General features: G+C 48.0%; 3 protein-coding genes across 4 annotated transcripts; 2 read left to right on the top strand and 1 right to left on the bottom strand.

The window, feature by feature from the left end:
- Positions 1–565: 565 nt before the first annotated feature.
- On the bottom strand, positions 566–6,743 carry LOC109772015 (uncharacterized). Of its 2 annotated transcripts, none has more exons than XM_020330709.4 (8): positions 6,228–6,743; positions 3,610–3,902; positions 3,465–3,534; positions 3,297–3,352; positions 1,841–1,916; positions 1,712–1,748; positions 1,333–1,447; positions 566–1,097 (listed from the first exon to the last, which is right to left on the bottom strand). In XM_020330709.4, exons 2-8 carry the CDS (start codon positions 3,891–3,893, stop codon positions 899–901), a joined length of 837 nt encoding a protein of 278 aa, XP_020186298.1. In that variant the 5' UTR covers positions 3,894–3,902; positions 6,228–6,743; the 3' UTR covers positions 566–898. The 2 variants fall into 2 exon arrangements, with proteins under 2 accessions (XP_020186298.1, XP_020186297.1); XM_020330708.4 differs by having other exon boundaries at positions 3,610–3,893; positions 6,228–6,715.
- Positions 6,744–7,094: 351 nt separating this feature from the next.
- LOC109772023 (uncharacterized) lies at positions 7,095–8,945 on the top strand. Its single transcript, XM_020330715.4, has one exon. It carries the CDS (start codon positions 7,188–7,190, stop codon positions 8,943–8,945), a length of 1,758 nt encoding a protein of 585 aa, XP_020186304.1. The 5' UTR covers positions 7,095–7,187.
- A 4,192-nt stretch (positions 8,946–13,137) lies between these two features.
- On the top strand, positions 13,138–16,997 carry LOC141026079 (uncharacterized). The gene is made up of 6 exons (XM_073502045.1): positions 13,138–13,965; positions 15,247–15,557; positions 16,174–16,276; positions 16,394–16,592; positions 16,689–16,813; positions 16,959–16,997. The coding sequence occupies exons 1-6, from the start codon at positions 13,138–13,140 to the stop codon at positions 16,995–16,997; spliced, it is 1,605 nt and encodes a 534-aa protein (XP_073358146.1).
- Positions 16,998–26,269: the final 9,272 nt, after the last annotated feature.

Below are 26,269 nucleotides of genomic sequence, written 5' to 3'. Positions count from 1 at the left end.
TGAGCCGCAGGCAGACAAGTCTGGGTACCCCCGTTATCAGGACGCCGGCAGCAGCGCCCCAGGATAGGGCTGCAGCAAGGACGTTGTGCACGACGGCGACGACGGCGACTACACCGCCTTTTACAAGCTCCTCGGCATGTAGGAGGCTCGGGGCGGCGGCGTAGTTTTTTAAGTTTTTTTATTATGTCTTTAAATTTGTACAAATATGAATGAAAACCACCTGAATTTTGTCCAAATTCGTGTCATTTTCTTCGAAATTTAGCTGAATTTGCATTTGAAGAAACGGCATCTGGGGCCAACTTGAGGCGACAGTTGGGATCCCGAGCGCCCCCGGCGAAAATAGCGCCGGTTAGCCCCCAGGAGGCGCTATTTCAGTCCCTGGGGGCACCGAACAGCTGGAGATGCTCTAAACGTTTCCCTTACTATTTTAGAATGTACACCTCATCGACCTGAATATAGTTTCTAGTACTGTACTAAATATACACTCATAATATATGTATTTTAGAATGTACACCTCATCGACCTGAATATAGTTTCTAGTACTGTACTAAAAAAACTCATAATATATGTGAACGAACATTGCTTTTCCCATAATATTAATACTCGCATAATATAAGCAGCGACAAGTAATATGGATCGGAGGGAGTAATGTAGTATATGTCCCAGGTAATGTAGAGTGAGAAGAGAAAATGCATTCTAACTGTACAGAGTTTTGAGGCTTGATGGAAGCAACATAAAGCATACTCCGATTTCAACTCTCTAACAGCAGGTCAATGCACCAGTATAGCCTTTTTGGGCAAACGTTACTTTAGACAACATGTACTAAGAAATAAGAACTCTGAAAGGTAAGCTTGCTTCTGGATGTAAGCTCGTCTATAAACGATGGGTGGAAGTAAAATCACAGTTCATCATAGATTGGGGGAGCATCTGTTGGGGCAGGTCCCTCCTGTACTTTAGCCAAGATGTCTCCAGCTGATACTGAGCCTGATCTGATAGCATCAGCCAGCTTCCTTTGCAGTGTCAACAGGCCAATACGTCTCGAGACAACATACAGAACCGCCAAGGAGAACACGAGGAACCCAATGGTCAGGATGATCCTGGAACAGATAATAGTTAGAAACTGACACGACCGAGACAATATTGTTCTTCTTACACAGGCACAAACTTCTCTTGCGGATGGAAACCAAATGCTTATCGCAACAGGAGTTAAACGCATTTGTTCCACTTCTTTTTGTTTGACTGTTAAGGCTAGAACGAAGACTGCACGACCACATCGTAAACGATTGGTATCAAGGCTGGTTCTGAGTTCTACAGAAGATTGATGCTACATACCTATCGAGAACATCTTGTCGTTGCATCGTGGAGAGCAAACCACGGGTGCGCATCAGCAAAGAGCGGTGCCCCTGATACTCGCCTTCAGCCTTTCGCAGAACACTTGTCGATTCATCTGCATAAAAAGAAATTAAAATTAGCTACCAAGTCAGGCTTGATAGGTCTGCAAATGCGTTAAAATCGCAGAAAAAAGAGTATTACTTATTCGTATGGAAAACTTGAAGCACATGACTGTGCCATGGTTTCTTAGTAACAAACTAATAACCAAAAGAAGTCTAATCAAATAACAGTACATGTGAGGAAAGCCTGACCAGGCTTAAATGTACAGAACCTTACAAGCGAGCATCATAGGCACATGCTTAATCACAGGAAAACTTACCAAAAGTTGACAAGGTATTAGCACTTCTTTCCACTTCCTGTCAAAACATCTATAATAAATTACTTCTGAACTTACGACCAGAAAACCATTAGCATATGAGATATCAACTATACATGCAGGAGTGCTAACCTGAACCATCAACTGCCGAGACCTACGGAGGCTCTCAGTAATACTTTCTGCAGCAGATGTCATCCCAGCCTTTGTCCTACATCATTTAGCAGGTTCGTGTTAATTATACAATGAAATAACAAATATAGCAGGCGATTCTTTAATTAGTGCAATGCGATTTCATTTCAAGGTCTTACAAAAGAGTTACATCAACACAGCGATTTTAATTTCTTGACCACATTTCATAGTTCAAGCAAGGCAGGCTGTCACCCATAGGGACATAACCCTCCATCACTCAGCCACTGCCAATCTGCAAGCATCCCCAGTAAGTACCACACCGTCTGCATCGAAAGGAGGTGCGATCATGATTGATTAACTATGCGTGGCAGTGGCTGCTGCTGCTATGTCGCCACATTCTCAACATGCCAGCTGCCTGCCGCACCCTATGCACACCGACTGTCTCAATGATTCCAACTTTCAACCATGCAACACTCCATCACACCTCTCTGCTAGCGCCTACTTTGCAAACAAGCTTGATCCCTTTAGCAGCCAAGCTCTTCTCCTTACTATTTTATGTTCTTTTTTGGCATGTGCCTATTTCAATTCTTGTTTGGATTTAGTTACTTCAGGTTCTCTGTCATTTACCATGGGTAACTGACGTATCCACCTTCAAAAAACATGGCATCCGTTACAGAGATTCTCGATAAAATGGAATTAGCATATCTGCATTGTTCCAGGCAAGATTTTTTTTTAACCTCTAGGCAAGAAATGTGCTTGGGACTGCATAAATTCCACTCCCTCCGATCCATATTAATTGACGCTGGTTTAGTACAACTTCAGTACAAGTTGTACTAAAGCAGCGTCAATTAATATCGATCGGAGGGAGTACCTAAATCTCGTTTTCTCATACTGTTACAGTTGCTCCCTGCAGTTTAACTGAGCATGACATTCATGGGAATTCTGCCGGTGATGGGGCGGGCCGCGGGCAAGTGAACATAACAGGATGAAGGACAAGAAGAGAAGAGGTACACTTTTATTTGCTGCTGATAATTGACTGGATGTCACCATGGAAAATATTCTGTGATATAAGCTGCGAGTGTGGCAAAACCACCTCCATGTCAGCAGAACCATTAATCCGAACCACTAAAGGCCATATGTGATATAAGCTGCGAGTGTGGCAAAACCACCTCCATGTCAGCAGAACCATTAATCCGAACCACTAAAGGCCATATGAGAGGGTTAAATAACCAGTTCCATATTTCAAGGAGTTAAATAGACTTCCTCAATAGTCCGAGTGACGAAAGTGGACTTGTTCCGTAGAGCTGAAAATTCACAACCTTTGGAGGCCTTCACGAATTCTAACACTTGCAATAAATTCCCGTGAAACTGAACAGACCATCAACCGCATTCTACAACTAACGTCTCAAATATTTCAAAAATATACCAACAATACAAATAACTCATTTAATCAACTTACTGGAGATTACGCCTCCGGACAGTGGACTCTTCTCCACCTCCCAGAAGAAGCCCCCTCTAGAGAAAGCAAAATTAGAATGTGAGAGCACCTTGAATTACAGGCAAGCTAGCATTGCTCGGGTAAATAAACTATCAAATTAATGGAGCATACTCTGAAGAAAAATCACACCTCTTCTTGAGCAGCTTTTCCAATGTTCGCTTTTGCTTGCAAGTTAGCACTCCTCAGGTTCACACGCAGCCTGAAAACACAAAATCAGTTGTATACAAAACCTAGAGAAACAAAACAAACAAAAAGAACTTTAAGAACAGAATACCTCTGATACTGTTCCTTCCATGATCCTAAGGTTGCCTGTCCAGACTGAACTTCTTCAAAAGTGGGTAGCTGCTCTGCCAGAAGATCAAGCCTGCACTGCAGTGCATTGAGCAATTGCAGTGCATCCTGTGCAGAACCGTTCAACCGAGGAAGAGACATTGCTTCTTCTGTCCCTTTCCCCATCTTCCCACAGGATTCAATTGCAGCAATGCACACCTCAAGCTGTTCAACTGCTTGGCTCCATTCCTTTTTCAGGTTTTCAACGGCTTGTGTGACCTCGTCCATCTGTATTATCTAAATAGATCAATTCAGCGAATTTACCATGCTGCTACTAATCAATAACTGGTTAACGACGAGACTTGTAATGAAAACGGAATCAAACAAGAAACATTCAATTCAACAAACTGACAAACCAGCAGTGAATCCAACTAAGAAATTACGCTGGGCTGGCTCACATCCTGCTGGTCATCAATTTTACCGCCTCAACAGGAGATTTCCGTCCAAACATACGCTTAGCTGAGGGAAGTGCAGGAGTATCTGCCCCAGGTAGCACAAACCTAATCTGAACTAGAATGTTTAAGCAAAAGCTGCTGCTCCAGCTGCAGTACCTAGTGGCTGGAGCAGTGGAGCTCCAGACGGATGGTTATCGAATTCCAATTTAGGTGGTCCAACTCATCAGCACTCAGACAAGGGCCATTACCTGATCCAAAACCAAATCTGTCTCCATAAAATCCAAACCAAACCCCCAAGGTTGTGTGTGTGTGTGTGGGGGGGGGGGGGGGGGGGGGGGGGATCAGAGTCAAACACGCATCTAACAAACTAAACAAAATTATCATAAGAAGGCAGAGACCATAAGTGAACATTTGCACATCGGTTAGATGAATGATTGTAATTTCAGAAAATGATGGATATTGTTACAAAAAAAACCTTTCAGAAAATGATGGATATGGTTTGCCCACCTTTTGAAAAATCAATCCCATCAAGTATCCTAGATTGAACTTTCTGTGGCTTTAACAACGTGATTGATGTTGATATTTTTGCTGTTGCAAGCCGTTAATTGCTTCGGTGGGGTTATGTCTTTTTCCTTTTTTAATAATTTGGCTGTGTGCATGGGTGTATTTGGTATCATCTTGATATTAATATATTACCCCAATAAAAGAATAACAACCAATGAAGTAGCAATACAAGAAAATGACAATTAAATGTAAACATCAAACTTCGGAACAGAATTAACTATAAAAAGTTGGACCAAGAAGATGCAATTTCTTTCATTTGATTGCCAACAAAATCTCTGCAAGGCAATGAAACCACAACGCAATTCAAAATCACGTTGGGTTGTCATATACTCACATTTTCAACCTTTGAAATTTATGCTTCATCTTCTTTTGCCTAGATTAGAGGTCGCTCAATCCTCTCTACTCACCAAATTGTGAAACAAATACAAGAAACCAGTACCTCGTGACTCCCAGAACAAACAACCAATCACATCTGGTAGGACCAAAGACAAAGGAGAGAAGCAGATGAGCTGATCCCATGGACTATGCAAGCTGATTATAAACTGACGATGTAGGTGGACGTTTCTGGATCTGAAGCCATACCCAGAGGTGTTCCGTATTGCTGGCGACCATGGAGCTCACTGGAGAAAAGACTTCGATGCAGCAGCCGCTGATTTGGTGAGGTGGCAACTCAGACTGTCCTCGCAGGTGGCGGATTCAAGATCTGGCGCAATGGCTGCTATTGGGTTTAGTTCCACATTGGTTGTGGGAGACAAATCACGACTTAAAAGTGTGAGCGTAGCTCCACCTATAAAGCTAGAATTTTAGGGGGAGAGGACCCAAGACAATGCTTGGTGTAGCAGGTCAGAGCTGCCCCGGCAGAGGCTCCCTATTGAATAGAAACAGTGTGCTGGGCGAACAAGTACTGGATATTTGATAATATGACCCACCTTACTTTGCCAGTTGCCTAGAAGGCCTGTTTACTTTGACATGGATGAAATGACCCACTTCCACTCTCTCCTCTTATTCATTGTCACGGCTGAGATAGTTTCTCTTCAACCATAACTCCAAACTGGCCGAAATTTGAACAGCACACTGACATAAATATATATTTGAATGTATGTAACTTTTACAGTTTTTCCTAGGCAGTGTGAAATTTTGATCGGAATCTAAATTTGAATGGACAGGAACTTCAGATTGAAGTTTTTCTTCAACTGTACTAACATAGAGTGAGCTGAAATTTGAACAATACGATCTTTTCTTTTCTTGTAGCACCTCAAACTTCCTTTATTCATTCACGATACACTCAGAAGAACACGCTTTTTATGTAAAATTTTCAAGTTTTCTGGGCAGTTCGAAGATTTGGCCAAGATTTTGGCCAATCTGCCATGATTTCTAAATTTTGACAGAATTTCCCCACAAATAAACTCAATAAGAAGTGACAGAAATGATTGGCGCAATGAGTAACAATCATGTCTTTACTTACACACAAAAGGAAGCACAAATATGAAGTTTTTAACATCCCACAAACCCCTCCTCAGTCCGAGACATCCGTTCTAGGGTTGCCAACTGGAGAAGTGCTCGGGAAAAATAAACCAGACAAGTGATAGGAGAGAAAACTCACCTTGGGGCCTTTGCGGAGATCGTCCTCTCGGTGGGACTGCTCACCGGCGCACGCAGGGTCGCGGACGGCGTGGTGCAGACGCAGCAGGGCGCGCGGAGTGAGGTGGAGGCGGGGGCGCGACGGAGAGCGGGCGCTAGGGATTCGTCCTTCGTCGTCGCTGGCCGCTGGCGTTGCCTGCCGGGGTGGCGAACGGAGTGACGCGGAGGCAGGTCCGTGCGTTTCGTGGTGCGAGCGAGCGCTGGGGCGGAGAGGGAGGCGAGTACGGTTCGCGCAGCTTCCACCGCCGGAGACGAGAGATGTAACTCAACCCAGCGTACGCCAGCCGTCGAGGGGAGGGGAGGAGATTGGCTGTGCGCTGGCCGCGGCGGTGCGCGGCGCAGGGAGCACGAACGGAGCAGAGGAGGGGGGTGCGTGCGGTGGTCCGTCGAGGTACGCCGGTGGCTGATCGATCTGGATCCGCTCTAGTCTTTTTTTTTTTTTTAGACAATCTGGATCCGCTCTAGTCACTCAATCGCTAGTTGGTTTGGGCCTCAAATGACTTGGTTTTCAACCAAGCCCACTCCACTCAAAAAATAAAGAAAATCTTAGTTGATTAGCCCATGGGCCAACGCAGCCCCGGATGCATGCAAGCTTTTTTTATAGTTTTTTTTTCCTTTTTTTGCGGGTGGATGATGCATGCAAGCGAGTACTACGGAGTACGGAGTAGTACTTTTTCTTGGCGCGCGCGTCAATCGTACACACGAGAACGAATCTTTCAAGTCCCCGTGCATGCAGGGGCAAGTCGGTACGGAGCCATTGCAGCCGTACAAGCTAAAGCAATCCCATGTCTATTCTAGTTCACTGCACCACTATCTTTAGTAGTGGCATGCAGATATATACGGGCCACGCGCCACCAATATCCGGTCCTAGCTCCCCCCCTAATGCGCGCCATTGCCCGAACGAACCCCCCGCCGACCGATCATGGCCATGGTCATGGAGAACCAGCAGCCGGTGGCGCAGATGCAGCTGGTCCCGGCGCCGCCGCGCCCGCCTCCTCCCCCGCCGCCGGCGCCCCAGGCCTACAAGCACCACTGCAAGGTGTGCAAGAAGGGGTTCATGTGCGGACGGGCGCTCGGCGGGCACATGAGGGCGCACGGGATCGCGGACGACGCGCTAGCCGCCGAGGAAGCCTTCGATGATGATGGCGGCGGTGTCGGCGAATCGTCCGAGGCGGGGAGCCCGTCGCCGACGACGGCCAAACGCATGTACGGGCTCCGCGCCAACCCTGGACGGCTACGGAACTGCCGGGTGTGCGAGAACTGCGGGAAGGAGTTCACGTCGTGGAAGTCGTTGCTGGATCACGGAAGGTGCAGCTTTGACGAGGACGATGATTTGGATGGCTCGCTTCGTTCGTCGTCGCCACTGCATAATAACACCGACGAAGGCGTGGATGAGGACGAGGAGGAGGAAGGGGACCTGGCGTTGGCCTCTGGGTGGTCCAAGGGGAAACGCTCACGCCGCGCCAAGGTGATGATCACCGGGAGCGGTGCCATATCGGAAGTGCAGCAGCCGGCCCCATCGAGCGAGGAGGAGGACCTTGCCAATTGCCTCGTCATGCTCTCCTCGTCTCGTGTCACGCAACCAACCGTGCATGTGGATGCCGACCAGGAGTCGTCCGCATCAGCGAGCAAGGACGAAGAAAGGAATAGACTCCTTGTGCCACAACCGCTCTCGATCATCCCTCCCATGACAGCGCAGTTCAAGTTTTCTGCGCCTCAGGTGGTAGTGGCGCAGCACGTTCCAACCGTCCCACGCGGCTTGTTTGAATGCAAGGCGTGCAAGAAGGTGTTCACCTCACACCAGGCTCTCGGTGGGCACCGTGCCAGCCACAAGAAAGTTAAAGGGTGCTTCGCCGCCAAGCTTGAAAGCAGCCGCAATGAGACTACCCACCAACATGCTATGGCATCGGCTGCTCTACACGACAACACCAGGGCCATCCCTGAGGCTGTAGGAGATACCAGTACCACAGAAGGAAAGACGGGCAACCTCGATGCCGGCAAGGCGACGAGTGTTGGCGCCGGCGAGGTCGTTGTGCCCACAGCAACGACGGAAATGGCCATTATGCCGATCGCTGATGCAGCACCGGTAGCAGCCGCCTTTTCTCCGTTCAAGAAGAAGGGGAAGGTGCACGAATGCTCCATCTGCCACCGCGTGTTCACGTCGGGGCAAGCGCTCGGGGGCCACAAGCGGTGCCACTGGCTCACCTCCAGCGCGACGGACCCCGCCAAGCTCCAGCCCGTTGTTCCCGATCACCTCATGGCGGCCATGTGCCACCACCTCACCCTCGGCCGCCCGATGTTCGACACGGCGGACCAGCGAATCCTTGACCTCAACGTGCCAACAAATCCGTCGGCTGAGGCGATCGCCACCAGACAGGCCGCCGAGCTCAACGACATCCCGCTCTGCCTCAACGCGCCGGCGTCCATGTATGCGCAGTCATGGACGGGGCACAGCAACGCCAGCCACGTGAACAAGACCGGGACGAGCAGCCGCAACGACGCGGCTGCCGCAGGCGGCGCGGCCACGGAGGACGAGGCTGACAGCACCAGTGCGAAGAAGGCCAAGGTCAGCGACCTCAAGGACATGAAGGTGGCCGGAGAGTCGCTGTCGTGGCTGCAGGTTGGCATCGGCATTTCCTCGTCGGAGAAAAACGAGAAGAGTACTCAGGAGGGAGCCTAGAAGAGTACTCACACAGCCGAGGTCACACCAATTAATTAATCTACTGATCAAGTAATTACATTTTGACCTTTGTTGGGTACGTATATAGAGTAAGCACTTACCATATATTAATTGCCATATGGCGTATATGCTCGGTGTATATATGCTGCATATGCATGTAATATTATTGCTAAGTTAGAAACTGAATGCCCTGTGTGCATACGCCATCCCAACTTCCGGGGAACTACTGTTGGCGACTGTAATTATGCAAGTCGGCTTATTCCCAACATGTTTCCTTCCGGTTTTTTAGAAAGCCTTGGATTTATTTTCTTCTTCTCTTTCTATCATGTAACTGTAATTAATTAATTGAATATGTTGCTCCGCAAGAGTTTCTAAACCAGTATTACTAGAAGATACCCATGTGTTGCGGCGGAACTCAACAATAATTTAGAGAGATATAACAAAATGAAAACATGTGTGCGATATTTATCTGGGTGACACATTTCAAAATGAAAACCAGTATATTTCATGCATATTCTCAATTCCAATCTCACCATACTACTGAAAGTTTGAAACGGCAGAGTACATATATGTAGCTTATTCGGGGGCTTCTAAAGAATATGACATTTGTGACTTACAGTGATGATGACAACTATTTTGAAGGAGGCTACAATGTGGCCTACAATAACAAAGACAACAACATGGTATTTAACCGAGAAAAATGAAGGAAAGCTAGTTGAAATTACCCCAAGCTATCTCTCGCTCAATCAATGACCTACAAATCCGAAAGGCGTCTTAGAAGATTCGTATTAAAAGAGCGGTCAATTGATAAAGAGAAGAGTAATTGAATCACTCAAAAGAAAATGAAGTTTTCAGAAAATTAGGGCATACAAAATATAACTTTGATGATAAATGCCATAGTAAAAAATCTTAATGTACAACACATGTGACCACTTCGAGAGAATAATTGCACAAAACAGGAGCTACGTGGCAGATGATTGTATATTTGTATCCATGAGCACGAAACATGTGGAGTTAGACATCCATGTATCCTAATATCATACCTGCATGAAGTATGTTAGGCACGAAAAGATTATAGGAAATAACACAATTATGAACCAGCAAATACGGTTAAAACTAAATTTCTATAAGACCAAGTGATTTTTTGCACATCCAGAAATATGAAAATTAGGAAATATAAATACTTACTTTAGGGCATCTCCAAAGCCGACCCTTAAATCGTCCGCATCCGTCCGAATTGTACTGTGCGGACACATAATTCCATCCAACGCGATACCCGATCAGTGCGCAAAGCGGTTCGGACATCCGTTTTTCCGCAAATTGAAACCAAATAATGGGGAGCTTTGCAGAATCCAGACATCCATCTTGCCAGTGAAAAGCTACTATGTGCCCTCGTCCGTGTAGGATGATGGAAGGCTAATGCTATTCGGTAGGCGGGAAACATGATTAGTAGGAGTAATTGATTAGCATAATGTTTGGCGGAAGACTTCGAGCTAGCTAGCTTGATTTGACGGAAGGCACATAGTTAGCTGATTTACTTAGGGGAAAGCTGTAATTATTACTAAATGCATTGCTTCCGCCAAATGTTGGAACACCTTCTTCAAAAGCACCGACGTTAATCTCTTTTCCTTTTTTTTTTCCAGAATGTATTGTTTGGCTGAAGTCTTTGGCAGAAGCTGCATGCAATGCATTGCTTTGTGTTGCATTTGGCCAAAGGTGCGTGTGCATGTTGCTTGTTTGGCAGAAGGTGTTGTTTAGTTTTTTCTTTAATTTGACTGTTGTTTAGCATGTTTAGCAAAAGATTGTTACGGACATTTGCGGCTACGATTGGATGGCCGGCTCTCATATTAGTGTCTGCGGACTGGTTCCGATTCCCGAACGGATGCGTGTCCAGTTTGCGGAGCGTTGGAGATGCCCTTATTTAGAGCTATATCTTGTCCTACCTAGTCGCTTTGTCTTAAAGTCAGCAACTATTGGGCCCATTTGTCAGAATTTTTGACTGACGAAACTGACAAATCGATACGAGTGCCGGATATAAGAGACAAATCGGCCGATCAAAGACGAATCAGGGAATTTGCCATCAGCTTATTCTTTGCCGAGGGTCTTTGCCGTCTGCTTTCAAAAAGCAGACGGCAAAAAACTAACTGATGGCAAATATATTGTTTGCCATCTGCCATTTCTTTGCCGTCGGCCAGCGGATGGCAAAGCTACAGAAGGCAGACGGCAAAGAGCCCAACTGGGCCCCACTGGACCCTGCGGCTGGTTAATCCAGACGGGCTGGCTGAAGCGGACGGCAAAGGTTCCAAAGGCAGACGGCAAATAAACACTCACGGCAAAGAGAAAGCACAGCTCGCGGATCAATCACCTGGATCGATGAGTTGGCAAGATCTCAGACACACGTTCTGTCGGACGCATACCCCACACACCCACGATGCACGCGCCCCCACGGCAACACCCGCGCGCCCCACGCCCCCACTGCCTGCCTTATCCATCGGTCTCACCCACCCACCACTTCTCTCTCATCTCTCTTCCTGCTCCCGATCTCACCCACCTCACCACGTCTCTCTCTCATCTCCCTCCCTGCTCCCGATCTCACCTACCCGCCACCGCCCCGGCCCCGTCCTCGCCGGCCACCACATCGCCTGCCGGCCGCGGCCACTTCCACCTTCACCCCCAGCTCCGTCGCCCCCGACCACTTCCCCCGTAGCCCCCGTAGGCCCGCCGGCGCTCGCCACCACCTCACCGGCCGCCCCCCACCTCGCTGGCCGCCATCTCGCCAGTCGGCCCCGGCCTCGCTGGCCGCCATCTCGCCCGCCGGCCCCAGCCTCGCTGACCGCCATCTCGCCCGCCGGCCCCAGCCCGGCCCCCTCGCTCGTCCCCTCGGCGGCCTCCGTGCCCCGTCGCCCGTTACCCCCAGCGGAATCCGTGCCCCGTCGCCCCCGATGGCAGCAGCAGCACCGACGGCTGAGCTCCCGATGGCCGCCGACCACCTGTAGCCCCCGAAGGCCGCGTCCCGCACGCCCATCCGCGCAATCCAGGCCGCCACGGACGCCCTCGCCGGCGAGCGTGTGGTCGTGGGCGGCTGGGTCCGGGCCGGCCGCGTCCAGTGCGGCGGCACCATGGCCTTCGTGGCCGTCAACGACGACTCCTGCCACGCTAGCCTCTAGCTTGTCGTCGAGGCGCCCCGGAAGAGCAAGGACCGCCATCGATCTGGACGTCGAGGCCGGGGCGGTTGCGAGGATGAGGAGCGAGCTCACGTTCGCCAGGCACTTGTTCTTCCGGGTCACCACGCTGTTCATGTAAATGGAGTAATTTTGTGTAGATGGAGCAGATGCAAATCTATTCTGTGTAAATAGACTAATTTGGTATTGTGAAATTTGTTCATTTGTCGTCGATTGTTGGAACAAAGCTTATATGGATACTGTGGTGCACTTGGGCTGCTGGTTCACTATATTTTAATAAACAAAATCCTTTGATGTCTCTGATTTTAATAAACGTGTAGATGGACATTTTTTGCCGTCTGTTATTAATCGGCAGACGGCAAAACATTAGTTTGGCAGACGGCAAAACATTAGTTTGGCGGACGGCAAAGCCTCTGTTACCTCCGTTAGCACCTAACGTGGCTAACACCTACTATTTGCCGTCCACCTTCTTTGTCGTCCGCCACTTACGGCAAAGGCCTCTTTGCCGTCCGCTGCAAAAAGCAGACAACAAATAAGGTGTTTGCCGACCCTGTCTTTGCCGAGCTGTTTGCCGTCCGCGGCTGACGGCAAAGCTCTTTGCCGTCCGCCGTCCGTGTCTTTGCCGTCCGCCATGGCAGATGGCAAAGAAGCTGATCCTCTTCTCATCGATCTAGCCAGCAGCCTCCTTCCTCGTTTTACCCTCGCCACCATCGCCATCATCCTCGACCATCGTCGCCATGTCGTCCTCATCCACCGTCTCCCTCAACCTTGGTGCTCTCCCATCAGAGAAGCTCACCAAGACCAACTTCATCTTGTGGAAGGTACAGGTCATGCCGGGCCTGCGAGGAGTGCAGGTCACCGGCCTCCTGGATGGATCAGATGCAGCGCCACCGAAGACGGTGCAGCAGTAGCAGGCGGACAAAACTACCGCCCCAGTACCCAATCCTCTATACGCACAGTGGATATCGAAGGATCAGCAAGTCTTAAGCCACCTCCTGAATTCTCTTTCAATGGAGATTCTCGCCCAAGTTGCGAGCAAGGAGACGACATTTGAGCTTTGGACTGCCATCACCACTCTGTTCGCCTCGCAATCCCAATCGCGCATCACCAATCTCCGGATCGCCATCACCAACACAAAGAAGGGCTCCATGTCCAGCAGCGCCTATATCTCCTGGATGAAGAACCTGGGGGATGAGCTCGCAGCGGCAGGCCGTCCCGTCTCGGATCCAGAGATGGTTGACTATGTGCTTGCCGGCCTTGACAGGGACTACGATCCCGTTGTGGCAGCCATCGGAGCAGTGAAGAACCAGATCTCAGTAGATGATCTGTTTGCTCAAATCGCAGACTTTGATCAGTGCGTGGAGATACTCGGCGACAGCCCTGATGCAGGCTTCAAGACGTCAGCAAACCTAGCCTACAGGGGGCGTGGACGCGGTTACAACAGAGGCCGCGGACGCAGCAACAGCAGGGGGCGCGGCCGAGGCAGGCGCTCCTCCCCAGCTCCATCTGGTGGAAACAGCGGCGGCGGAGGTGGCCGCGGTCGCCCACAACAACAACGCCAGCAGCAAGTTCGGGACTACCCAGAGTGCCAAATCTGTTTCAAGCATCACCCTGGAGGTGCTCGTGATTGTTGGCATCGATATGATGATGAAGATGAACATGAGGAAAAGGGGGCCAACATGGTCACCGACTCCTACGGCGTTGATACGAACTGGTATGCAGACACTGGTGCCACAAATCACATCACAGGGGAGCTCGACAAGCTGACAATCAGACACAAGTATCGTGGACATGACCAAGTCCATACTGCAAGCGGTTCTGGTATGAAAATCACTCATGTTGGTAGTTAAATTGTCAAAAACCCCATGAAAAACTTGCATCTTAAAAGAGTTTTATATGTGCCCACAACATCAAAGAACCTTCTTTCTGTTCATAGATTTACTCTTGATAATCGTGTTCTCATTGAGTTCTATCCATATTTCTTTTTGGTAAAGGACTTGGACACGAGGAGAATCCTTCTTAGGGGCAAGTGCATGGGAGGTCTCTACCCAATCATATCTTCGTTAACACCATCAAATAAACAAGCTTTAGTTGCAGTCAAGCCTTCATCATCAAAGTGGCATAGTAGACTAGGTCATCCTTCGTCGGTTATTGTTAAATTTGTTCTTAGCAAGAATAAGCTTCCGTACTCTCATGAGTCAAACATTGAGTCTATTTGTGATCCATGTCAACAAGCTAAAAGTCATCAGTTGCCATATCCTATATCTACTAGTATTTCCACTACTCCATTGCAACTTGTGTTTTCAGATGTGTGGGGACCAGCTCCCGTCTTCGTTGGTAGGCACTCATATTATATTAGTTTCATTGACGACTATAGCAAGTTTACATGGATCTACCTCCTCAAGAAACGTTTTGAAGTTTTTCAAGTCTTCAAGAACTTCCAAAATCTTGTTGAGCGCAAATTAAACACTAAAATCATCGCCATGCAAACCGACTGGGGAGGTGAATACAGAAAATTAAACTCCTTCTTTCAAGAACTTGGCGTTTCACATCATGTTGCATGTCTTCATGCACATCAACAGAATGGCTCCGCTGAAAGGAAGCATCGCCATGTTGTTGAAGTAGGACTAGCTCTACTAGCCAATTCATGCATGCCACTGAAATTCTAGGATGAAGCCTTCTTAACTGCCACGTACCTCATCAACTTGCTACCTAGCAAGGTCATAAAGTTTGAAACTCCCATCACACGCCTCTTTGGCATATCTCCTGACTATAAGTCGCTACGTGTATTTGGTTCTGCCTGTTGGCCCAACCTTCGCCCATATAATACACGCAAGCTTTCTTTTCGCTCAAAGAAGTGTGTGTTTCTCGGGTATAGTCCCATTCACAAAGGAGTCAAATGTCTAGATGTCTCTACTGGCAGGGTCTACATCTCTCGTGATGTAGTATTTGATGAGTTAGTATTTCCCTTTGAATCACTTCATCCTAATGCCGGAGCACTTCTCAAACAAGAAATCCTTCTTCTTCCACCACATCTCCAAAACTCTGATCATGGGGGCAACGATTGTACTAATCCAACTGATGATCCTACCGGTAGGACTGTGCCTCCATGTGTGCAGGGTCATGCAGCAGAAAACGGAGCAGAAAATGGTGGAGAAAATGATCAGAATTTTGCTGAAAACGAGCCAATATTTCATGTACCAGAAGAAAATGAAGTCGGCACGGAGCACGAGGCGGATCTGGAGTCACCTGGAACTCCTGTTCGCCTGGTCGCCTCGGATCTGGGGTGCAGATACGCGCCGAACCGCGCGCCCGGTGGATTCCCTCAGCCGCGCCAATCCGCGGGCGCCACGTCGCCGCATGCGGACGAGTCGCGCTCTGCACCGCGTCCCACGCGCGGGCAGACGATAGCGACAGCAGATTCGGTGGGGTCTGCGTCGGGATCTCCGTCACATGCAGCGGCCAGCGCCGGATCTTCTGCGGCTGCCTGTTCTAGTGGATCAGACACATATCAGGCTAGACAGTCTGGCTCGAGATCTGCTGTGGAAAGATGATTCGTCGGGATCCCCTGTGCAGAGGTCGTCTGTGCCATCTCCTGTAGCACGACCGTCACACACACGTCAAAGTCAGCCCCAACAAGTCACAACTTCACGTGTCATGACAAGGTCGTAGAAAGGTATAAGAAATCCAAAAATCAGAACTGATGGTACTGTTCCATATGGTATGTTGTGCACTGCAGGAGAACCAACAAAAGTAGAAGATGCACTTGACGATCCCAAGTGGAAAACCACAATGGATGAAGAATACTCAGCGCTTATGAGGAACAAGACTTGGCATCTTGTACCAGAGAAAAGAGGTAAAAATATCATTGATTGTAAGTGGGTTTATAGAATCAAAAGAAAGGCAGACGGCTCCATTGACAGGTATAAAGCTAGTTTGGTTGCAAAAGGCTTTAAACAACGCTATGGTATGGACTATGAAGATACTTTTAGTCCTGTTGTCAAAGCTGCAACTATTAGACTTGTGCTAGCTATTTCTGTGTCCAGGGGATGGAGCTTGAGACAGCTAGATGTCAAGAACGTGTTTTTGCATGGTGTTCTGGAAGAGGAGGTTTACATAAGACAACCACCTGGGTATGTAAATAAGCAGGTACCTCATCATGTGTGCAAGCTTGATAAGGCACTTTATGGCTTGAAGCAAGCACCAAGGGCATGGTATTCAAGGTTAAGCTCTCAGTTAAGGTGTTTGGGTTTTGTTGCGTCTAAGGCTGACACTTCATTGTTCATCTACAACAAAGCAAGCATAACTATATTCTTGCTAGTATATGTTGATGATATCATAGTTGCAAGCTCCTCACAAAGTGCTACTAATGCTCTTCTGCATGATTTAAGCTCAGAATTTGCTTTGAAAGATCTTGGTGATCTACACTTCTTCTTGGGCATTGAAGTTAAGAAGATTCAAGATGGTATAACATTAAACCGGGAAAAATATGCCACTGAACTTCTAGCTCGTATGGGGATGAAATACTGTAAGCCTTCACCTACACCATTATTTTCTTCAGAAAAACTTTCAGCTTTTGAAGGTGAACTGCTCAAGGAAGAAGAAATCACAAAATACAGAAGTGCAGTAGGAGCCCTACAGTACTTGACACTGACAAGGCCTGATATTTCTTTTGCTGTTAACAAGGTTTGTCAGTGTCTTCATGCACCTGTACATTGGACAGCTGTCAAAAGAATTGTACGGTATATAAAATATACTGTGAGTTTGGGTCTTCAAGTTAAGCGCTCCAACTCTACTCTAGTTAGTGCATTCTCTGATGCTGACTGGGCAGGATGCAGTGATGACAGGAAGTCAACTGGAGGATTTGTAGTATTTTTCGGTTCTAATCTCATTTCTTGGAGTGCCAGGAAACAAGCCACAGTATCCAGGTCAAGTACTGAAGCTGAATACAAGTCACTAGCTAATGCTACTGTTGAAATCATTTGGGTTGAATCATTGCTCAATGAATTGGGAATCAAACAGCATCGTGTGTCATGTTTGTGGTGTGACAATTTGGGAGCCACATATTTTTCAGCAAACCCAGTGTTTCATGGCAGAACCAAGCACATAGAAATTGACTTTCATTTTGTAAGAGAAAGGGTTGCAGAAAAGAAGTTAGACACACGATTCATTCCCTCCAGAGATCAAGTTGCAGACGGGTTTACCAAAGCTTTGCCAGTCAAGCTATTTCAAAGAATTCAAGAAGAATCTTAATGTAGGATAGTTTAGATTAAGGGAGGGTGTTAGAATTAGAGATATGATGTAATCTCAACTGTTTATCTCCTTTCCTCTCCCGTAACAACTTCAAACTCCATCCTCGTGTAACAACCTGTTGTTGGTAATCGTAGCATAATTTTAAAATTTTCCTACGTACACCAAGATGCATCTATGGAGTATACTAGCAACGAGGGGAAGGGAGTGCATCTACATACCCTTGTAGATCGCGAGCGGAAGCGTTCCAATGAACGTGGATGACGGAGTCGTACTCGTCGTGATCCAAATCACCGATGACCGAGTGCCGAACGGACGGCACCTCCGCGTTCAACACACGTACGGTGCAGCGACGTCTCCTCCTTCTTGATCTAGCAAGGGGGAAGGAGAGGTTGATGGAGATCCAGCAGCACGACGGCGTGGTGGTGGATGTAGCGGGTCTCGGCAGGGCTTTGCCAAGCTTCTGCGAGAGAGAGAGAGAGAGAGAGAGAGAGAGAGAGAGAGAGAGAGAGAGAGAGAGAGAGAGAGAGAGAGGTGTTGCAGGGGAGGAGGGAGGCGCCCAAGGCTGTGTGTGCTGCCCTCCCTCCCCCCCTTTATATAGGCCCCCCTGGGGGGGCGCCGGCCCCAAGAGATGGGATCTCAAGGGGGGCGGCGGCCACAAGGGGGGGAAGGGGTGCCTTGCCCCCCAAGGCAAGGGGGAACTCCCCCTAGGGTTCCCAACCCTAGGCGCATGGGGGGAGGCCCAAGGGGGGCGCCCCAGCCCACTAAGGGCTGGTTCCCTTCCACTTTCAGCCCACGGGGCCCTCCGGGATAGGTGGCCCCACCCGGTGGACCCCCGGGACCCTTCCGGTGGTCCCGGTACAATACCGGTAACCCCCGAAACTTTCCCGGTGGCCGAAACTGGACTTCCTATATATAATTCTTCACCTCTGGACCATTTCGGAACCTCTCGTGACGTCCGGGATCTCATCCGGGACTCCGAACAACTTTCGGGTTTCCGCATACATATATCTATACAACCCTAGCGTCACCGGACCTTAAGTGTGTAGACCCTACGGGTTCGGGAGACATGCAGACATGACCGAGACGCCTCTCCGGTCAATAACCAACAGCGGGATCTGGATACCCATGTTGGCTCCCACATGTTCCACGATGATCTCATCGTATGAACCACGGTGTCGAGGATTCAGTCAATCCCGTATGCAATTCCCTTTGTCAATCGGTATGTTACTTGCCCGAGATTCGATCGTCGGTATCCCAATACCTTGTTCAATCTCGTTACCGGCAAGTCTCTTTACTCGTACCGCAATGCATGATCCCGTGACTAACGCCTTAGTCACATTGAGCTCATTATGATGATGCATCACCGAGTGGGCCCAGAGATACCTCTCCGTCACACGGAGTGACAAATCCCAGTCTCGATCCGTGCCAACCCAACAGACACTTTCGGAGATACCCGTAGTGCACCTTTATAGTCACCCAGTTACGTTGTGACGTTTGGCACACCCAAAGCACTCCTACGGTATCCGGGAGTTGCACGATCTCATGGTCTAAGGAAAAGATACTTGACATTGGAAAAGCTCTAGCAAATGAAACTACACGATCTTTTATGCTATGCTTAGGATTGGGTCTTGTCCATCACATCATTCTCCTAATGATGTGATCCCGTTATCAATGACATCCAATGTCCATAGTCAAGAAACCATGACTATCTGTTGATCAACGAGCTAGTCAACTAGAGGCTTACTAGGGACACGTTGTGGTCTATGTATTCACACATGTATTACGATTTCCGGACAATACAATTATAGCATGAACAATAGACGATTATCATGAACAAAGAAATATAATAATAACCTTTTATTATTGCCTCTAGGGCATATTTCCAACAGTCTCCCACTTGCACTAGAGTCAATAATCTAGTTACATTGTGATGAATCGAACACCCATTGCGTCCTGGTGTTGATCATGTTTTGCCCTAGGGAGAGGTTTAGTCAACGGATCTGCTACATTCAGGTCCGTATGTACTTTACAAATATCTATGTCTCCATTTTGAACACTTTCACGAATGGAGTTGAAGCGACGCTTGATATGCCTGGTCTTCCTGTGAAACCTGGGCTCCTTCGCAAGGGCAATAGCTCTAGTGTTGTCACAGAAGAGAGTCATTGGGCCCGACGCATTGGGAATCACCCCTAGGTCGGTAATGAACTCCTTCATCCAGACTGCTTCCTGTGCTGCCTCCGAGGCTGCCATGTACTCCGCTTCACATGTAGATCCCGCCACGATGCTTTGCTTGCAACTGCACCAGCTTACTGCTCCTCCATTCAATATATACACGTATCCGGTCTGTGACTTCGAGTCATCCAGATCTGTGTCGAAGCTAGCATCGACGTAACCCTTTACGACGAGCTCTTTGTCACCTCCATAAACGAGAAACATATCCTTAGTCCTCTTCAGGTACTTCAGGATATTCTTGACCGCTGTCCAGTGTTCCATGCCGGGATTACTTTGGTACCTTCCTACCAAACTTACGGCAAGGTTTACATCAGGTCTGGTACACAGCATGGCATACATAATAGACCCTATGGCCGAGGCATAGGGGATGACACTCATCTTTTCTCTATCTTCTGCCGTGGTCGGGCATTGAGCCGTGCTCAACTGCACACCTTGCAATACAGGCAAGAACCCCTTCTTGGACTGATCCATATTGAACTTCTTCAATATCTTGTCAAGGTATGTACTCTGTGAAAGACCAATGAGGCGTCTTGATCTATCTCTATAGATCTTGATGCCTAATATATAAGCAGCTTCTCCAAGGTCCTTCATTGAAAAACACTTATTCAAATAGGCCTTTATACTCTCCAAGAATTCTATCATTTCCCATCAACAGTATGTCATCCACATATAATATGAGAAATGCTACAGAGCTCCCACTCACTTTCTTGTAAACACAGGCTTCTCCATAAGTCTGTGTAAACCCAAACGCTTTGATCATCTCATCAAAGCGAATGTTCCAACTCCGAGATGCTTGCACCAGCCCATAGATTGAGCGCTGGAGCTTGCATACTTTGTTAGCATTCTTAGGATCGACAAAACCTTCCGGCTGCATCATATACAACTCTTCCTTAAGGAAGCCGTTAAGGAATGCCGTTTTGACGTCCATCTGCCATATCTCATAATCATAGTATGCGGCAATTGCTAACATGATTCGGACGGACTTCAGCTTCGCTACGGGTGAGAAAGTCTCATCGTAGTCAACCCCTTGAACTTGTCGATAACCCTTAGCGACAAGTCGAGCTTTGTAGATGGTCACATTACCATCTGCGTCCGTCTTCTTCTTAAAGATCCATTTGTTTTCTATGGCTCGCCGCTCATCGGGCAAGTCAGTCAAAGTCCATACTTTGTTTTCATACATGGATTCTATCTCGGATTTCATGGCTTCTAGCCATTTGTCGGAATCCGGGCCCGCCATCGCTTCTTCATAGTTCGAAGGTTCACCGTTGTCTAACAACATGATTTCCAGGACAGGGTTGCCGTACCACTCTGGTGCGGAACGTGTCCTTGTGGACCTACGAAGTTCAGTAACTTGATCTGAAGTTTCATGATCATCATCATTAACTTCCTCTCCAGTCGGTGTAGGCACCACAGGAACAATTTCCCGCGCTGCGCTACTTTCCGGTTCGGAAGGGGTGACTATCACCTCATCAAGTTCCACTTTCCTCCCACTCAATTCTTTCGAGAGAAACTCCTTCTCTAGAAAGGACCCGTTCTTGGCAACGAAGATCTTGCCTTCGGATCTGAGGTAGAAGGTATACCCAATAGTTTCCTTAGGGTATCCTATGAAGACGCATTTTTCCGACTTGGGTTCGAGCTTTTCAGGTTGAAGTTTCTTGACATAAGCATCGCATCCCTAAACTTTTAGAAACGACAGCTTAGGTTTCTTCCCAAACCATAATTCATACGGTGTCGTCTCAACGGATTTCGACGGAGCCCTATTTAAAGTGAATGCGGCAGTCTCTAAAGCATAACCCCAAAATGAGAGCGGTAAATCGGTAAGAGACATCATAGATCGCATCATATCCAATAGAGTGCGATTACGACGTTCAGACACACCATTTCTCTGAGGTGTTCCAGGCGGCGTGAGTTGTGAAACTATTCCACATTTCCTTAAGTGTGCACCAAACTCGTGACTTAAATATTCTCCACCACGATCTGATCGTAAGAATTTTATTTTCCTGTCACGTTGATTCTCAACTTCACTCTGAAATTCCTTGAACTTTTCAAAGGTTTCAGACTTGTGTTTCATTAGGTAGACATACCCATATCTACTTAAATCATCAGTGAGAGTGAGAACATAGCGATATCCTCCGCGAGCCTCAACACTCATTGGACCGCACACATCGGTATGTATGATTTCCAATAAGTTGGTTGCTCGCTCCATTGTTCCGGAGAACGGAGTCTTGGTCATCTTACCCATGAGGCATGGTTCGCATGTGTCAAATGATTCATAATCAAGAGACTCCAAAAGTCCATCTGCATGGAGCTTCTTCATGCGCTTCACACCAATGTGACCAAGGCGGCAGTGCCACAAGTATGTGGGACTATCGTTATCAACTTTACATCTTTTGGTATTCACACTATGAACATGTGTAACATCACGTTCGAGATTCATCAAAAATAAACCATTGACCAGCGGGGCATGACCATAAAACATATCTCTCAAATAAATAGAACAACCATTATTCTCAGATTTAAATGAGTAGCCATCTTGAATTAAACGAGATCCAGATACAATGTTCATGCTCAAAGCTGGCACTAAATAACAATTATTGAGGTTTAAAACTAATCCCGTGGGTAGATGCAGAGGTAGCGTGCCAACGGCGATCACATCGACCTTGGAACCATTCCCGACGCGCATCGTCACCTCGTCCTTTGCCAGTCTCCGTTTATTCCGTAGTTCCTGCTTTGAGTTACAAATATGAGCAACCGCACCGGTATCAAATACCCAGGAGCTACTACGAGTACTGGTAAGGTACACATCAATTACTTGTATATCACATATACCTTGGGTGTTGCCGGCCTTCTTCTTGTCCGCTAAATATTTGGGGCAGTTCCGCTTCCAGTGACCACTTCCCTTGCAATAGAAGCACTCAGTCTCGGGCTTGGGTCCATTCTTTGACTTCTTCCCAGTAACTGGTTTACCGGGCGCGGCAACTCCCTTGCCGTCCTTCTTGAAGTTCTTCTTACCCTTGCCCTTCTTGAACTTAGTGGTTTTATTCACCATCAACACTTGATGTTCTTTTCTGATCTCCCCTTCCGCTGATTTCAGCATTGAATATACCTCGGGAATGGTCTTTTCCATCCCCTGCATATTGTAGTTCATCACAAAGCTCTTGTAGCTTGGTGGAAGCGACTGGAGGATTCTGTCAATGACCGCGTCATCCGGGAGATTAACTCCCAGCTGAGACAAGCGGTTGTGCAACCCAGACATTCTGAGTATGTGCTCACTAACAGAACTGTTCTCCTCCATTTTACAGCTGAAGAACTTGTCGGAGACTTCATATCTCTCGACCCGGGCATGAGCTTGAAAAACCAGTTTCAGCTCCTCGAACATCTCGTATGCTCCATGTTTCTCAAAACGCTTTTGGAGACCCGGTTCTAAGCTCTAAAGCATGCCGCACTGAACGAGGGAGTAATCATCAGCACGCTGCTGCCAAGCGTTCATAACGTCTTGGTTCTCTGGGATTGGTGCTTCACCTAGCGGTGCTTCTAAGACATAATCTTTCTTGGCTACTATGAGGATGAGCCTCAGGTTCCGGACCCAGTCCGTATAGTTGCTGCCATCATCTTTCAGCTTGGTTTTCTCTAGGAACGCGTTGAAATTGAGGACAACGTTGGCCATTTGATCTACAATACATAGTGTAAAGATTTTAGACTAAGTTCATGATAATTAAGTTCATTTAATCAAATTATTTAATGAACTCCCACTCAGATAGACATCCCTCTAGTCATCTAAGTGAAACATGATCCGAATTCGACTAGGCCGTGTCCGATCATCACGTGAGACGGACTAGTCAAGATCGGTGAACATCTCCATGTTGATCGTATCTTCTATACGACTCATGCTCGACCTTTCGGTCCTCCGTGTTCCGAGGCCATGTCTGTACATGCTAGGCTCGTCAAGTCAACCTAAGTGTATTGCGTGTGTTCCGAGGCCATGTCTGTACATGCTAGGCTCGTCAACACCCGTTGTATTCGAACGTTAGAATCTATCACACCCGATCATCACGTGGTGCTTCGAAATAACGAACCTTCGCAACGGTGCACAGTTAGGGTGAACACTTTCTTGAAATTATTATAAGGGATCATCTTACTCACTACCGTCGTTCTAAGCAAATAAGATGCAAAAACATGATAAACATCACATGCAATCAAATAGTGACATGATATGGCCAATATCATCATGCTCCTTTGATCTCCATCTTCGGGGCACCATGATCATCTTCGTCACCGGCATGACACCATGATCTCCATCATCATGATCTCCATCATTGTGTCTTCATGAAGTCGTCACGCCAACGATTACTTCTACTTGTATGGCTAACGCGTTTAGCAACAAAGTAAAGTAAATTACATGGCGTTATTCAATGACACGCAGGTCATGCAAAATAATAAAGACAACTCCTATGGCTCCTGCCGGTTGTCATACTCATCGACATGCAAGTCGTGATTCCTATTACAAGAATATGATCAATCTCATACATCACATATATCATTCATCACATCTTCTGGCCATATCACATCAAATAGCACTTGCTGCAAAAACAAGTTAGACGTCCTCTAATTGTTGTTGCAAGTTTTTACGTGGTTTGTAGGTTTCTAGCAAGAACGTTTTCTTACCTACGTATGACCACAACGTGATTTGCCAATTTCTATTTACCCTTCATAAGGACCCTTTTCATCGAATCCGTTCCGACTAAAGTAGGAGAGACAGACACCCGCTAGCCACCTTATGCAACTAGTGCATGTCAGTCGGTGGAACCAGTCTCACGTAAGCGTACGTGTAAGGTCGGTCCGGGCCGCTTCATCCTACAATGCCGCCGAAACAAGAAACGACTAGTAGCGGCAAGAAGAATTGGCAAACTCAACGCCCACAACTGCTTTGTGTTCTACTTGTGCATAGTAACTACGCATAGGCCTGGCTCATGATGCCACTGTTGGTAATCGTAGCATAATTTTAAAATTTTCCTACATACACCAAGATGCATCTATGGAGTATACTAGCAACGAGGGGAAGGGAGTGCATCTACATACCCTTGTAGATCGCGAGCGGAAGCGTTCCAATGAACGTGGATGACGGAGTCGTACTCGCCGTGATCCAAATCACCGATGACCGAGTGCCGAACGGACGGCACCTCCGCGTTCAACACACGTACGGTGCTGCGACGTCTCCTCCTTCTTGATCCAGCAAGGGGGAAGGAGAGGTTGATGGAGATCCAGCAGCACGACGGCGTGGTGGTGGATGTAGCGGGTCTCGGCAGGGCTTTGCCAAGCTTCTGCGAGAGAGAGAGAGAGAGGTGTTGCAGGGGAGGAGGGAGGCGCCCAAGGCTGTGTGTGCTGCCCTCCCTCCCCCCCTTTATATAGGCCCCCTGGGGGGGGGGGAGCCGGCCCCAAGAGATGGGATCTCAAGGGGGGGGGCGGCGGCCACAAGGGGGGGAAGGGGTGCCTTGCCCCCCAAGGCAAGGGGGAACTCCCCCTAGGGTTCCCAACCCTAGGCGCATGGGGGGAGGCCCAAGGGGGGCGCCCCAGCCCACTAAGGGCTGGTTCCCTTCCACTTTCAGCCCACGGGGCCCTCCGGGATAGGTGGCCCCACCCGGTGGACCCCCGGGACCCTTCCGGTGGTCCCGGTACAATACCGGTAACCCCCGAAACTTTCCCGGTGGCCGAAACTGGACTTCCTATATATAATTCTTCACCTCCGGACCATTCCGGAACCTCTCGTGACGTCCGGGATCTCATCCGGGACTCCGAACAACTTTCGGGTTTCCGCATACATATATCTATACAACCCTAGCGTCACCGGACCTTAAGTGTGTAGACCCTACGGGTTCGGGAGACATGCAGACATGACCGAGACGCCTCTCCGGTCAATAACCAACAGCGGGATCTGGATACCCATGTTGGCTCCCACATGTTCCACGATGATCTCATCGGATGAACCACGGTGTCGAGGATTCAGTCAATCCCGTATGCAATTCCCTTTGTCAATCGGTATGTTACTTGCCCGAGATTCGATCGTCGGTATCCCAATACCTTGTTCAATCTCGTTACCGGCAAGTCTCTTTACTCGTACCGCAATGCATGATCCCGTGACTAACGCCTTAGTCACATTGAGCTCATTATGATGATGCATCACCGAGTGGGCCCAGAGATACCTCTCCGTCACACGGAGTGACAAATCCCAGTCTCGATCCGTGCCAACCCAACAGACACTTTCGGAGATACCCGTAGTGCACCTTTATAGTCACCCAGTTACGTTGTGACGTTTGGCACACCCAAAGCACTCCTACGGTATCCGGGAGTTGCACGATCTCATGATCTAAGGAAAAGATACTTGACATTGGAAAAGCTCTAGCAAATGAAACTACACGATCTTTTATGCTATGCTTAGGATTGGGTCTTGTCCATCACATCATTCTCCTAATGATATGATCCCGTTATCAATGACATCCAATGTCCATAGTCAGGAAACCATGACTATCTGTTGATCAACGAGCTAGTCAACTAGAGGCTTATTAGGGACACGTTGTGGTCTATGTATTCACACATGTATTACGATTTCCGGACAATACAATTATAGCATGAACAATAGATGATTATCATGAACAAAGA

The sequence above is a fragment of the Aegilops tauschii genome, chromosome 6, assembly GCF_002575655.3.
Source record: "Aegilops tauschii subsp. strangulata cultivar AL8/78 chromosome 6, Aet v6.0, whole genome shotgun sequence".
In the NCBI taxonomy this organism is placed as follows: domain Eukaryota; kingdom Viridiplantae; phylum Streptophyta; class Magnoliopsida; order Poales; family Poaceae; genus Aegilops; species Aegilops tauschii.
The sequence above is the reverse complement of the archived record's forward strand: the minus strand, read 5'-3'. Positions and strand labels throughout refer to the sequence as shown.

Bases quoted from the DNA above. Each gene is read 5' to 3' on its own strand.
- LOC109772015 (XM_020330709.4), bottom strand. From the start codon at position 3,893: ATGGACGAGGTCACACAAGCCGTTGAAAACCTGAAAAAGGAATGGAGC. The intron at 1,917-3,296 runs GTAAGTTGATTA...TAAATGATGTAG, and splicing joins GTCCGGAGGCGTAATCTCCA to GACAAAGGCTGGGATGACAT. The intron at 1,448-1,711 runs GTAAGTTTTCCT...CTTTTTATGCAG, and splicing joins TAATACCTTGTCAACTTTTG to ATGAATCGACAAGTGTTCTG.
- LOC109772023 (XM_020330715.4), top strand. From the start codon at position 7,188: ATGGCCATGGTCATGGAGAACCAGCAGCCGGTGGCGCAGATGCAGCTG.
- LOC141026079 (XM_073502045.1), top strand. From the start codon at position 13,138: ATGGAGATTCTCGCCCAAGTTGCGAGCAAGGAGACGACATTTGAGCTT. The intron at 16,277-16,393 runs GTACCTCATCAT...GTTGCGTCTAAG, and splicing joins CTGGGTATGTAAATAAGCAG to GCTGACACTTCATTGTTCAT. The intron at 16,814-16,958 runs GTTTGTCAGTGT...CTGACTGGGCAG, and splicing joins TTTCTTTTGCTGTTAACAAG to GATGCAGTGATGACAGGAAG.